Here is a 14,215-nt window from a genome sequence, read left to right on the forward strand (position 1 = left end):
ATTTGCAAGTTGAAAAGTCTTGCAATATGTTCATCGTTCCAAGGGTGGGCCAATATGAGGTGGGCCTGTGCTGCTGAAGCCTGTTCCAGGCATCATTAGGAATACCTCTGCCTCTCTGGGTACCCTGTCCTGCTTTTCTTGAGATGTGCAATGGTGGCTATGTTTTGATGCCTCTGCAAGTCCACTTGTCTGTTTTGGCTTTCTCGAGGCCATATTGGCAGTTGGCAAGTGAGTTTATAGTTTTAACAGTATTGGACTCACAATCAGATTGAATAGCATAGGTCTTAAATATGAATGAGAGACTTTAGTAAGAGCACTTAGTGCTGGCAGGCTTGCAGATAACATTCGGGTCAGGGAAAAAAATTATCCAGGAGAGTCCTGGATTTTTTGGTGGACCTTGTGCCTGTGGGAGGAGACCTTACATGTTCAGAGGTTCTCTTGTGGTCCTCTGAGGGGAAGGCAGGAGGGCTGAGAAGATGCAGTTCAGTTGTGGAAGTTTGCAGAGGAGAACCTATTCCTGTGCTGTGGTGGGGCTTTTATGTACCCAGTATCCAAACCAAAGCTTGTCCCTTACCACTCCCTTGTCCCCTTTATTCATCAATGAAAGGAATTCTTGTGTAGCAATAAAGCTTTTTTTCCCCCTGTAGCCAGTACTGTCAAGCAGGTGGCTGGCATGGTAATTTTTCATGCTTTTCCCTTTTCCCAAGGAAAGACCATACACTGTAATGCAGGCGCTGGCCAGCTCCGAAGCCAGGAGGACAAGCCCACATATTGCTAGATCCAAGTGGCAGTTATGATCCTGACCACAGATATGACACATTTGAGATTACTGGAAGGCTGTTATTCAAGTGACCTTCCCACTCTCAACCCAGGGCAGAAAATGGACAATATCTTTCTGAAGGAATAGTTTTGGTGTTTTGGTTTGTTGTTTGTTTGTTTGTTTTGTTTTTTAATACTGTGGATACAGAGCTTCTCTGATGATTTTGGCAATCTAGGAGGGACATAGATTCGGGATGGGGTTATGGGGTGCTGCTAATTTCATGGTGTTTGAATCCTTAGCATTAGTACTTCTTTCTAGAAGGCATAGAACAAGGAGGGCGGTTCTTCCTACAGGTGCTTGTTAACACAAAAGACAGTCATGCAGTTTCACAAATAAGTTAACAAAGTAGTTCCTACTACTTTTGGTGTTAGATATTTTAAGAGAAATAGATTTTTCTTTTTTTCTGTGTTTGAATGAAGATTATGTTTTGAGGTCATGATGGCTATGCCCCTAGTTCCTAATTCCTCTGCCAGAATTTGGCTTATGACTGATTAGGTGGATTGATAGGCCAACTGCTGTACTAATATCACTGTGGTGTGCTTATTGCCATGTGTATCTGTTTTACAAATGCTGTGATGGATTTAAAGCCATGCTAGTGTGAACAAAACTTTCATATTGTTCCAGAAAAACAAGAAAACAAATAGATTATCTCCCTCTCACCCAAATTCACTAAAAGGTTTCTTGAATTCTTGTATTAGGAATTTTAACAATTACATACTGGCCTGTTCATTTTAGTAGTATTTGCTGGATCTGTTACTTATGAATTTGTGCTTTTTTTGGACTTAGTAATACCATTTTTCTTCACAGCCTTCTGAGGCAGTTAGTTCACTACCTGCTGTGTAAGGTACTTTCTTTTGTCTGCCTTAAGCAATTTCCTGATTTCACTGACTTCCCCCTAGGTCTAGTATTGCAGGATTCAGGGAATAGCAGTTCTGCGTTTGCCTTTCCCACTACCCTCAAGATTTCATAAGACTCACTCTTATTCCACCTCAGTCACCATCTCTCCTTGTAAGGGCAGCTCTATCCTCTCACTCATTTTAGTTCTTCTCTGTATCAAGCTCAGCTATGTCTTAGTTAGGATGCAGAGGCTACTGCTAGGTAAAATGTTCAAGAAGTGATTACACCAAGGCTTTAAAGAGTGGCAAAATGCCCCTCTGTCTTGTTCACAATATCTTTCCTGATGATGCTGAACATTTTATTGGCTTTTTTGGCTGCTGCTGCACCCAGACTTGATGATTTCAGAGACCTGTCTGTGATGACTCCCAGATTTTTCTGTCAACATTGTGTTTTATCGGTAGCTAATAGAGTGATGGCTTTTCTTTAAATTATAAGATACCAAAATACTTCTTAAATATTAGTAAATAGACAAACTATATTTTTAGAAAATGTAATTATTTTTTCTATTAGCCTTTTTATCTAGGTGGCACTGTAAAGCATAGAAAAGTTGTTCTCTTAGTTGTGGTATTACATACTAGCATGTAGTAGTTAGTGTTTAGGTTAGAGTCATAGACTTTGGCAGGAAACCAGTGCTTCTGCAGTGTACTTGATGATATCTACAGTAAAGACAGGATGCGAAGTTAATGTCCAGAATAATATACATAAAGAACTCATAAATTCTACTGGGGGAGGAGGACAGCCAATCCAGGAATATTGTAAACACGTTCATTTGCCCTCTGCTACTCTGCACCTGAGTATGCACAGTAGCATGGGAAAGAGCAGTGCAGTCAAAGTCAGACACCACGCTGAGATAACAGTTTTTGAAACATTGCTGGATATCTCAAGGTGACCGTGTGTGTCAGCTGGAAAGGCTGCGACAACACTGGGAGAAATGCGTTACTGGAATAAAATGAGTGAAGTGACTTGAATACAAGGAAAAAACACTACATGGACAAACCACAAAGTTTGGCTGTGGGAAAGCTTTCCTGCCTCATCGAACATCTTAAAATAGATAAATAAATTGTGTGTTAAGCAGTTAGCAACATGGTCTCTGGGGATCATGAAGCCTGCTTAAAAACAATAATAGATATTGCTGACCCTTCATCTGCAGTTGCGGGAAGGGCTTGGCTAACCTGGAGTTGAGTCATCTGTATTGCAAACAGGTAATAGATGGAAAAGAGTTTATTCCAATGATAGACACTTAGGAGCATAAGCGCTGAAGCATACATTTACTAGCTTGCTGGTAAGCCTGAGTACTTAGGGCTGTAAATCAGACTATAAAGTTGTGCCAGGGCTTGGAAAGAACAGCTGTGGTAGAAGTACACGAGAAGCAGCAAAATTAGATCTCATTTTGCAAGTTATTTCTGTAAGTATAGGCAATTTTCAGTACATGCAACAACCTTACTGAATTCAGGAGTCAGGTACACATTCATAGGTCTTTGCTGACCTGGGACAGAAAGTACTTTATCAGGATTATAGGAAGTGTCTGAGGTTGAGCCAAACTTTGTCAAAGCTTGCAACGTTGGCTTCCAGTGCAAAGTGCATATATCTCCTTCATTTAAAAAAACTCCTTAATGTCTTAGTCTTGTTCCAGGCTGGCCTTCTTGCTTTGAAGATGAATAGCATCCTATGCAGCTTGCTGTGTGGGTGGTCTCTGAAAAACACATTCCGACTCTCTGGTTCTGCTCTGCATGGGTATTCCCCTGCCCTTCTTATGAGTGCAAGTGCTTCCCTTGTGTCCCAGCTAAGAATTTCTCGTCTCTACTGGGAACTGTGGTGTGTGCCTCTTTTCCCCTCTTGACTGCTGCCATCTGTCTTGGAGATGTTTCTTTTTTTCTTCTTTTTTTTTTTTCTTTTTTTCTCTTTTTTTTTCTCAGAAGTGAAATCTTTGAAAGTGCGATTTTGAACCATTTGATTAAGGATTTCAATGGTCAAATGCATGCAGCAACTCAGTAGCACAGAACCTTAGTGACAGAAAAAATAAACTTCAGTATTTTTATTTTAAAAATTATTAGTGTAATAGAAAGGTACAGGAACAATTTAAGAGACACCCTCGTGCCCCCCAAACAGCCAATGAAACATTGCAACAACAAAGCCCTTCCACATAAGGGAGGAAAACCAGAGCTTCTTCTTCAGACTAGCAAGTGCTAGGGATTATATATTTTAAAGCAAAGACAGATCAATAACATCTATGGCCCACGTTTGTGACAGAAGCTAGCCTACGTGATGGCTTGTGTTCAGCTCTGTCATCCCAGGATGATCACTGGGAAGAAATCAGCTCTGAGGCACAAATGTTCTTTTCCCTAAAATTATGTCTTATGTGCTGTTTTTGTTACATATCCTCTGCTTACTCTTATTTATTTTCTGTTAGCATACCTCTCAGCAAAAACTGAATATGTGTTTGTGTTTTCCCAATTGTTACAGAAAGGAATTATTTCCTGGTGTGTTAGGGAGACAAGACAATGAAAAATGTGTTATCCTGAAGTTAAGGAAAAATTGTAATGGAAATTTTCTGCAATTTTTTAATTCTGATTTTTTTTTTTTTTTAATTCTGAACAACTTGCAGAGCTAGTGATTTAGCTGGAGGGAATGGATAATAATACATTTTTTATTAGCTTCATGTAATTGACAAAAGTGCATATATTGGCAATTTAGATTGAAAGAGTATATTTATTTTTTATTGTAATGAAACTAACTTTGGGGGGTATTTTTTTGACAAATTTTGGTAGTTTCACATTGCAAACAGGCTTAAGCAAGAAACTAGTATAAACCCTATATTTATTCCTGTTTGATTTCTTTCTGGGGAAAATAAACCCATGCATTTCTTGTTTAATATTAGCTCAGACAACTGAGACTATTATGGATGCAGAAATTTAATAATGACATTGAGGATCTTTGTTCCTGGTCAGCAACAAACTATTTGCTTAGAAATACCACAAGTATGCACACTTCCACCCAAACTCCCATGTTAATCTATATAGAATTTTAGTGGAATGCATAGAAATTAGTTTTTGCCCTCATCCTGAGGGGTTTCTGTTGATGCTGCTGTTGTGTTTGATCCTAAGTGCCAGTGTAGTATCTTAGTGACCCATCACAAACTGTTGTATTTATGGCTGACCCCCTGTATTAAAAAAAATGGTTTTGAATTCTACTGAATTAATGTATTTGTGTTTTCAGGTTTATTCTCACAGAATAACTGTATACTGGGCGGGGAGGGGGACTCCCTGCCATCTCACTTCAGGACTCTAACTTGTGATTTCTTGCATAGCATTTGAGAGAGAGAGAGAGGCTACCTGACTCTTGAATAGGTGCTTTGAGTCAATTCTTGAAGATACTCCATGTTTCCTGGGCCCTGAAGATAATGGCTTGTAATAGATGGTCACAGTAGGCAGCATTGGCACCTAATCCTGTTACATGGGAAAGAATTTCCTGCAAAACTGTTTATTCTTCTTTTAAATACCAAAATATTAATGGAAAAGTAACTGTTCATAGTGTTTGCTTCCATCTGTACAGCTGGAGAGTCAGACCTGGCACAGTCCTGAGACTTCAAATTGTTAGTTCTCACCTCAGCCTCATGTCTGCCAATGTAGGTCAGGAACAGTGGGTTAATATGCTTTTCTGGAAGCCTATTTACTTTTGTATCTCATTATAGTAATTTTCAAACTCAGAAACTACCAACGTGCAGTGTGGTTGAAGATCTGTTGACCTTACAGCTCATCTAACAAGCAATGCTGTGAAATCTTGGGATGCCCTTTCACAGGTGGCTTTTTTTGGCACTTCTTAAAAGGTGAACTCAGTTTGGCCTCAAGCTAATGGTCACTCTGGAGAACCACAAGCCAATTTTTCACCATGGAAAAATTTACCAAAAGTTTTAGGATGGGGACTGCTCATTTGCCCAAGTTACGTATGGTATCTGCATCAATATACTGAGCTTTTTCCAGTAGGTTGTCATTGCGATTGAGAATTTTTACTGCATCTCACTGAGACCGTTGGTTCATCCTGATGCAGTTCTCCTCTGGGAACTACTTGTACTGTAGCAGTACCAAATTGTGGAGGTGAATTTGTGGGCTGTTACTGGACACTGATTACAGGAAAAAAAAAGGGGTTGCAAAATAAAAAAAAGGCCTTGATGGGCAAGGTCCCTGTAGAAACTTATAATACTGTAATGCAGTGAAAGGATGTGTTCAAAATAGGAACAAATTGCTTTTCTCAGTGGTAACTGTCTCCTATTTACATAGCATTTAGTAACAATCCAAGGAAAGGAGGAAAATTTCTCTTGCCCTTCAGATAATGCTTCCAGTCTTGCTCAAATCCAGAACTCCCTGTAAGCTTCAGACAAGATACTTGGTGCAGGAGCTCACGGTACACACAGAACCAAGTAACTTGGGCAAAACATGTCTGACATCAGTGTTATTCACAGAGCACATTTTTATTGGCTACACTGCAGCTCAGGGTTGGAGAGGACTGGCAGCATCAGGCAATGTCCTGATGGTCTCCAGAAGCCACTGGGTCTGATAGCACCCTCCAGATAGTTGACTTTATCTGGCTAAAGCAATGGTTAAATGCTTTATTTTCCCAGAGGGGTGAGGCTGCTGAATGGTGCAGCTGTAACCAGCCAGGTGGCTGGGAAAGGAGCTGCCAGTGAGTCACTGGGCTGTAAGTTGGTCCATCTCTGGGAGGATGCTCTCTGGGGGAGAAAGCAAAAAAGAAAGTGATGGCCTTGCAGCTGCATCTCTCCTCTTGCTATTAGAAATAATGCTGCTATGTGGTAGAAGGTGGAGGGCAGATAGAAGGAGCCTTTTGTTTTCTTCTCCCCAGTTCTTCTGGAGGAAGAACAGAGCTCTAAGAGGAATGGGAGAGGTTCCCCCCAGGCAAGTCCCCTATGCCTGCTGCCCCCCTAGGCCTCAAGCAATTGCTTCTGCCTCAAAGCTTCATCTAGGATTCTTAGCAGATTAAAAAAAGAAAAGGAAAGAAATCCTCTCCACTGTGGTCAATGTGCTATTTTGTCCACAGCGATAGAGAGGTTTCCTTGTGTAAACCTGTAATTAATGAGAGGCAGTGTGCTCAAACAAACTTACATTACTCTAATTTATTTCACGTTACTAATGAGCATTGTAACAGCTGTACATTTTAAATAAATTACTCTCCATGCTATCTCTTAGTGGGTTTTTGTTACTTCTGCTGTCATTATTTCATTGTTATTGAGCAAAATCTCTTGTCTTACATCTAGTTTTTCCTGTGGTTGCACTTTGCCTCTTTTTCCTGCCATTTAAAGTAGCAAGAGAGAGATCCAGAATAGTTGCACAGCTGGTTTCACACCAATAAGTTAAATCTGTTACAAAAAGATGCCACATAGTTACCTGATTTTTTAAATTATATTTCAGATACCTCTTATACCTACAAATAAAAAGGGACATTTTCCATGGCCGTTTGCTGTGTTCTTTTTCTGATGCTGCCTACCTGGGTGCCTGTATTGTCCAAGGTAAGTACAAGCAGCAGGCTTTTTTAAATACTTAACTCATAGGTGTGTTCAGTACAAAAAGAAACTCAGAACTGTTGTGGGAGTATAGCTAGCAGTAACGTATGGGGTTTTTTAGTTGTACTGTTTCCCTGCATTGACATGCACTGTAAAGTGTTTTAAGTAATTCAGCCATTTAGCCAACAAAACCCAAACTGGAACTTAAAAAAATAATTCAGAACAACGGGTTGTCTTAGCATTTATGTGAAAGCATCAATGTTAGATTCCAGTTATAAACAAAGCAAAATTCTGTTCTGAATCCTGAATGTAAATGTAGCCTATTCCATTTGACCTAAGCAAGAAAAAGTGTCATTCCGTGCCCTTTCTTATGGTAAAGAAGACTTGTGTGATGACGGACTCTCTGGCAAAAATAGTAGATGTAATTCAAGGATAAAGGTCTCCCCCCCCCCCCCCCTTTTTTTTTTCCCTCCTCCTGTCCCTCTCCCTCATTTCCTTAGGTCTAAATTCAGGTATAGGTCTTGGATTGCACACAGAGAAATAATTAGCTAGATGTCTGCTTAGCGATGTCATGTGTGGAAGTCCACTTCATTCTGCCTTAATGTGAACGAAACTCTTAATGCCATATAAGGGAGCATATCCAAACTAAGATTGAGTTTAGACCTTATTAAAAGAGACTTATTTGGAAAATTAAAACACCAAATGCCATGTTTGGGTGCCTAAGTGATGCATCTTTTAGAAGAAGAATCAAATACTGTGGGCTACCTTAAATAATGTTACAGCCTGTGTTTCCCTGCTAGAACAGAATTAAACCAGTCCTTATCAGTGAGGATAAATTAGTGTAGAAAAGAGGAGATTCTGGAGTGCATTGTTTCAGTTCTGCCTGGTACCAGAATGACAGGTACTCAAAGGGTGAACATTACCTACACCTCTGTTTACAGAGCATGTTTCTGCCACAGAAAATAGTTTAGGATTGCTAATTACTGCTGCAGTTAATAAACCATGAACTTCCCTTGAAACTCATTAATTGAAGTTGCAGTTACAAGGATTTTGTTGTTCAGTTAACTATCAATTCTTCAAAGTAACGTTCTTGACAGATGCTGGATTCTTACCTATCATGGAAGTACCTTGAATTACACTGTATTTACTGACATTTTTCCTTATTAACTAATGTTGCAATTGAATTTTTCTGTTTTGTTTTGTATTTTGGATCTGTTTAGCTGAGCTTGGTGATTATGATCCTGATGAACACCCAGAGAATTACATCAGCGACTTTAAGATTTTTCCCAAGCAGTCACAAAAGCTTGAGAAGAAAATAGCTGAAATGCATAAAAATGAATTCAGGTAATTTAGAATGCTGTTTGGTAAAAAGACAGCTAAGAAATACTTTTATCTGTTTCCAAATAGTGTATGTTAATTTAGAAGGGTTTGTTCCTTGGATTATAATAGATGCTCTACCAATATACTGTCTAATATGCTGTATTTGAAAATGCGGTTTCAGCTTAGTGGGTTTTCTTTTCCTGTAAACCTTCATTAATCATAGCTGATTCCTGCTTGTGTGCTGGTAATTTAGACTGCATTCGTTTGAAATGTAGGTCTGGTTAGAGGGAGCGGCTCACATCATGAGTGCTGCTCTGTTTGATTAATGGAATGACATCTTTCATTTAGGGATGACACTTATGCCTTTTGCTGTGAAATTTCTGTATGTAGTGCAGTTATAAAATTCTTGATAGATACTGACCTGACTGAAACTGTAATTAAGTTATTGTATCTGTAGGTTGTTAACATAGAGGTGGATTGCACAGAAATGTATTTAAATAACTTCTTTGGAAGACGAAGGAGGTGAGATTCAGAACTCTGCGTGCTCTTTTTCTGTCCTAAACTTTTAATAGTGTGACAAAGGGGAATAGAGAAAGACAGACTAATCAGTCTTTTGGTTTCAAAGTTGAATGTGTCCCTGAAGAACAGTGTTTCGGGAGAGAAGTAGCAGTGAGTTGTGCAAGTCTACCCTCTTCAGGATTGTCAGCGAATGACATGCACAGTCGTCGTGACGGTAGCTTGCGTGATGCCCCAGTCATTTCGCTCAGTTGAGGATAGTAGTCCTTGGAAAACTTGGAAAGGAATAGGATATGCAGAAAATCAAATGAAAGCTACATAAAGTAGAAGGACAATTTTTATTCAAAGATTACAAGGCTCTTTGCACTTGCTTAAACCCCCTGTGTTTTGTTTTCATATTGAAGTATAAGTAAATGCTCTGCTTAAGTATATGAATAGTGTTTATACAAAAATTAGGTTGTGAGACACCAAATTCCTGGGGGAAAAATAAGAAAATGAAGAATTCCTTTTCAGAGGGATTAAAGCTTAAAACACTTCTTTTTTTCAGAAGCCTATCAAATATGTTGTTCAACTGAAGTGCAACATTCATGACCATAATCTTGCCAATATTAACGCGTGTTCTCTTTTTTCCTTCAAGAAACCTATATACTTTGTCCATATTTCTTTCAGTGAAACAATCTTTTAAATGGCACAGCGACATCTAATAGTTTTAGAGTGGTCCAAGTTGCACTTCACACTGACTCATAGAAACAGCCTTTTAAAAAAGAAAACAGAATTTCTCTTACTTTCAGTATTGTCCTATACAGTGGCTGCAGATTTCCAAAGGATAAATTGAACCCTTTAAAAACAAGATCTTTCATCAATTCAGCCAAAGTGCAATTGGAAAGATTTTGATCAATTCAGTCTTTCAAGAACAGGCTAGTCCTTTATTTAAAGTTAGGAGAAGGGAAGGAAGGGTGGTTAGCCAAAGCTGATGGTTTTTGTATTTCATAGCCCTGGGAGAGAGGTATTTTTCTGTGTTGTTTTTTTCCCTTGTGCATAATTCTGCCCATCCATTGTGAATTTAATCTGCTAGTTCCTCTATTGTGAATAACCAGACACATTTTTTTAGCTCATTTTTTAAATCCCCTTTCCTGTTGGCATAATGTTCCTGATCCTGTGACAGTAAATGTTACAAGCCTTCACACAGGTCCCTCTGGGATTCTCCTAGCTGTGGATTCCCCCTATCAATGGCTGCTCAGTGTGTGAGGATGTCCCCTGAATTTCTTCAGTAGTCTTGGTGAGGGAGACTATTCATTATTGCCTTTTGGAAATCAGATGGTATCAACCTGACTTCTTTTGCCTGTGGATCTGCTGATTCCTGCAAAGAACTCCAGAAGGTGTTTGAGGCATAACTATAATTTATAGCAGAACTCTCCTAATATATCCCACTTACATGTATATGTTCCTTAATCCTCTTTCTATTCTAGATTTTACCAATTTATATGTTATGAATGTTAGGTTCAGTGGCTTATAGCTCGTTGCAGCACTCAGGAGCTGTTTTCTTGCTTTTCTGTTTTCTTTTGCTTATGTCAGCATCTGGTGTGCCTTACCTATTTGTCTGGTTACAAAGACAGTTTCAGAGCTGTCTGGATAGCTACTATCTGGCAATTTTCCACTGTAACTCTGTCTTCCCAAAATTGATCATCATATTACATTTTTTATATCAGGGAGCCACTAGTCACATAAAACTTTTACATTTTTCCAGATATTTAATTCCATGGATCTCTATTCTAGGAGTACAAATTAATAAGATATATCTGTCATATAATGAACAATATGAGAGGTCCAGTGCCAGACGATCAGATTTCCGTACCTAGCTGGAAAAAGATGATTAGAAAAAACACTAAGCTTAGAGGCTTCTGTCTGATATTGATCAGCACATCTGTTTCACTGCATTAGGCAAGTTGAATTTTCTGATAAGAATTAATGTTTTTCTTCTCAATTAGTATTTTAAAAAATGTTGCAGATGGTTGCCCTGACCTTTTTTTAACAAGATACTTGAGTGGCATGTTAGCTGAGAGCTGACATGTGAGGAGAGCAGAAGAGGCTAAGAGCCATTTTAACCCAGCTGCCATTCTGCTACCTTTAGAAGAGTTACTTCTGAGTTTCAGCACTGCAAGTGTGTCTTGTTCTTTGTTTTCTTCACATGTGTAAATAAACAAAGATCATGGCATCTTTCTTCTGCAGCAGGCTCCCATATAACCGAAGCCCTTTGGCCTGGAAGAGGCCAGTTCTTCACAGAATCCTGTCTTGGCATTGTCAAGGTCTGTTCACTGGGCACATCTTTTCTTCTGTCCTACAGCATGACAGAAGATTTTGTGTTTTGAAAGACACATGAAGACTGTGAGGGGAGTGTCTGGGAAGCAGCAGTAGGGTAGTGTGACAGCTGCCAGTGTCTTAGTGACTCATCTTGTGTCATTTAGAAGCCTTGTTCTCATTAATTAAAACTGATGTATGACATGGTGCCCTTATTTCTTATCCTTTGTGGCTGTGATAATATCACTGGATTTTAGCAAAATGTGACCTTTTATGTGACTTTCCACTGCACCTAATCGCAAAAATATAAACGTGACAGACAGAAATGCATGTCGGCTTTACTGAGCTGTGATTAATTGTCTTGTGAATTTTAATTAATTATTTTTCCCTCATTAAGAAAGGGACAGGTACAGGAATAATTTCATTGAACCTTACCAGTGGTGGGGCAAACACGTGCCTTGATTTCATCACAATACATATTCTCATTTTCCTGTCATTCCAAGTAAGCCCTCTTTTGACACACAGTATGCTGCTGGGAAGCGAAGGGATAATGCTCTTATGACTCTAAAAACTTAGAATATGTGAGGATGCACTAGGAACTGATGAGACTTAGAGACTTGTTCTTAAAAGAATTCAAAATTGATTTGAATGTTATGGTTTTGGGTATGTTTACAACAAAGCATAGCTACTGAAGTAATAGCTAATTGCATTTCTGTTTCCCTGCAACCCTTAATGGATTGGAAAAGATTTGGGCAATGAAAATCTACATATTCTGTGAGTGTGTTCTGGTATACCTTCTTCTCCAAGTGAAGTGAATGCTAAGGTCTGTCCCAAGGTTGTTCAGTTGCCTGTCTCTTTTCCCTTTTAGTTAGATGTGTGCAAGTGTTTGTAACATTGCACTGTAAAACAAATCAGTGAAATGATGCAAGTTAAAAATAGCTTATGTTCTTTTACTTGGCTTCCACAAAAGTACATGGAACCACACGTTCAGTTCTCACCTATTTTGGCAGTACTAAAGATGTTTACTACACTGCACTGTGTTCAGTGTATAAAGCCATAGTTCATTTTTATTTCTGGTGACCAAAAGCCCCCAGCTTAACAAAAATATAGCGAAGAATTCTGTATAGATTTGCGGAAAACCAAATGAAAACTAACCCATCAAGTGAGGTTACACAGAGTCATGTAATCTTCTAAGTAGAGGAGAGGAAAGCTGAGTGAAAGGTTAATTCTTCAAGCATAACAGCAGGGACTACTAGGATTACTGGGCTTTTATGGGAAAGATCACTCAGGTGATCTTAATAATCTCTTTGGGATTTGAGGTTTTGTTTTGTTATGTTTTTTGTTTGTTTTTTTTTTTTTAACACATTAGGAGTTTGCTCCTTTCAGATGTTCTCAGTTGTACTTTTTCCATGGCAGAATTAGCACTGTTTGTTTGTTTGGGCAATCTGCATTAGTAGCTGGCCTAGTTTTGCTTCTAGCTGTTGCTGTTGGATTTTGTGGGCTTCTCTTACAAAAGAAGGGACTTTGTACGTATGTATGCACCAGTGTCAGTACTACTTCCAAATTGACTTCTGTGCTGTTAAAACTGTGGGATTTGCTTCAGATGACCAAATAAAACATCAGATGTTTTTAGTGCAGTCACATTCCTTTCTCCCTTTTCCAAGACAAAAATTCCTTCTTATGAATTTATATCAAATCTTATGTCCTTTAACAGAACATTTGTTACTCTAATAAAATTCTCTGGCTATTGAAAGACACCTGTCAGCCAGAGCTCCCTGAAGCCAGACACCTGAAAATACAGAGATTTCCAAAGAGAAGATCCACATAAGTCCCTATCAAGGGAATTTATATTTGTAGGAATCATTTTTTTCCCCCTTTTTTCTTTTTTGAAAGGACTCAGTGGTTGAAAATAAAGATTACTTTTTTTCTATCCCACCTGAAAAGTAATGAAACATTTTTACTTATTTCTGATATGAAATATTATGCCATATAATTTATATGAAAGTGTTATGTAAAAAGCCATTAATTTATCTGAAAGCCAAACGCAAGCATTAACTTTGTGCAGTAAATTGTAGAGTTACACGACCTGTTCACATGCCTGTTTCCCAGGCTGACACTATATAGGTAAATGCAAGTTATTTATTATTGCTTGGGATGGCCAGCGTGGATACAGGCTCAAGATGGTTGAGTGCTACTGAATTGGCTGTCATCTCCATTGTGTGTATCAAATAATCCAGCTTTTGCAAAAGTCATATGTAGAAGGACATCTTTTGGGAGGATAAAAAGTTTCCTCTGAGGGTGTGAAATCACTGCCATGTTCTGCTATTAACTATCTCAAAAGCAATTTAAACTTTTAAGCTAAAGGTTAGTATTTTCCTGAAAACTAGAGTAGCAAATTAATGCTTGTCTTTGATCCAAGCTAAATGAGAAGTGTTGTTTAAATTTGATTTGAAAGGCATATAACATTTTTATCCTTTGCTGCATTGTCTACCCTGTAACTACTCAGTGGGGATTTAAGCACTTTTAACTTTCCTCCGCTGCTCTAACTCTTACTGTATTCCCTTCACCGTACCATCAGTTACCATGGGTGCTCAGACGCTGGTGCCAGCAGGAGTACAGGATTTTCCAGTCTCTGATGATCTGGCTTTCCAGCTCGTGCGGAGATGGAGCTGTCAGTGGAGCCACTGGCAAGCATAACTACAAATGTTACTATCAGAGTATATTCTGGGAGGCTGTCCTAGAAGACTTGGCAAGAGTTGCTAGAAAATGCTTCTCTTTGTGGGTGTTAATATCGTTTGATCCAAGATTAAAGCAACTTCTTGCATGCTGTTGAATATATTAAAAAGTGC

The 14,215-nt window shown here is 38.8% G+C and overlaps 1 protein-coding gene across 6 annotated transcripts in view; it reads left to right on the top strand.

Moving 5' to 3' along the window:
• The window catches only part of FRMD3 (FERM domain containing 3), a 152,727-nt gene that overhangs the window by 99,007 nt on the left and 39,505 nt on the right, over nt 1-14,215 (top strand). For all 6 annotated transcript variants that reach the window (XM_030004863.1, XM_041120968.1, XM_030004864.1 and 3 more), the window contains 2 exons: nt 7,141-7,238; nt 8,453-8,576. In XM_030004863.1, coding sequence (XP_029860723.1) covers nt 7,141-7,238; nt 8,453-8,576 — 222 coding nt within the window. The remainder of the gene's footprint in view (nt 1-7,140; nt 7,239-8,452; nt 8,577-14,215) is intronic.

Source organism: Aquila chrysaetos, chromosome Z (genome assembly GCF_900496995.4).
Source record: "Aquila chrysaetos chrysaetos chromosome Z, bAquChr1.4, whole genome shotgun sequence".
Taxonomy (NCBI): Eukaryota; Metazoa; Chordata; class Aves; order Accipitriformes; family Accipitridae; genus Aquila; species Aquila chrysaetos.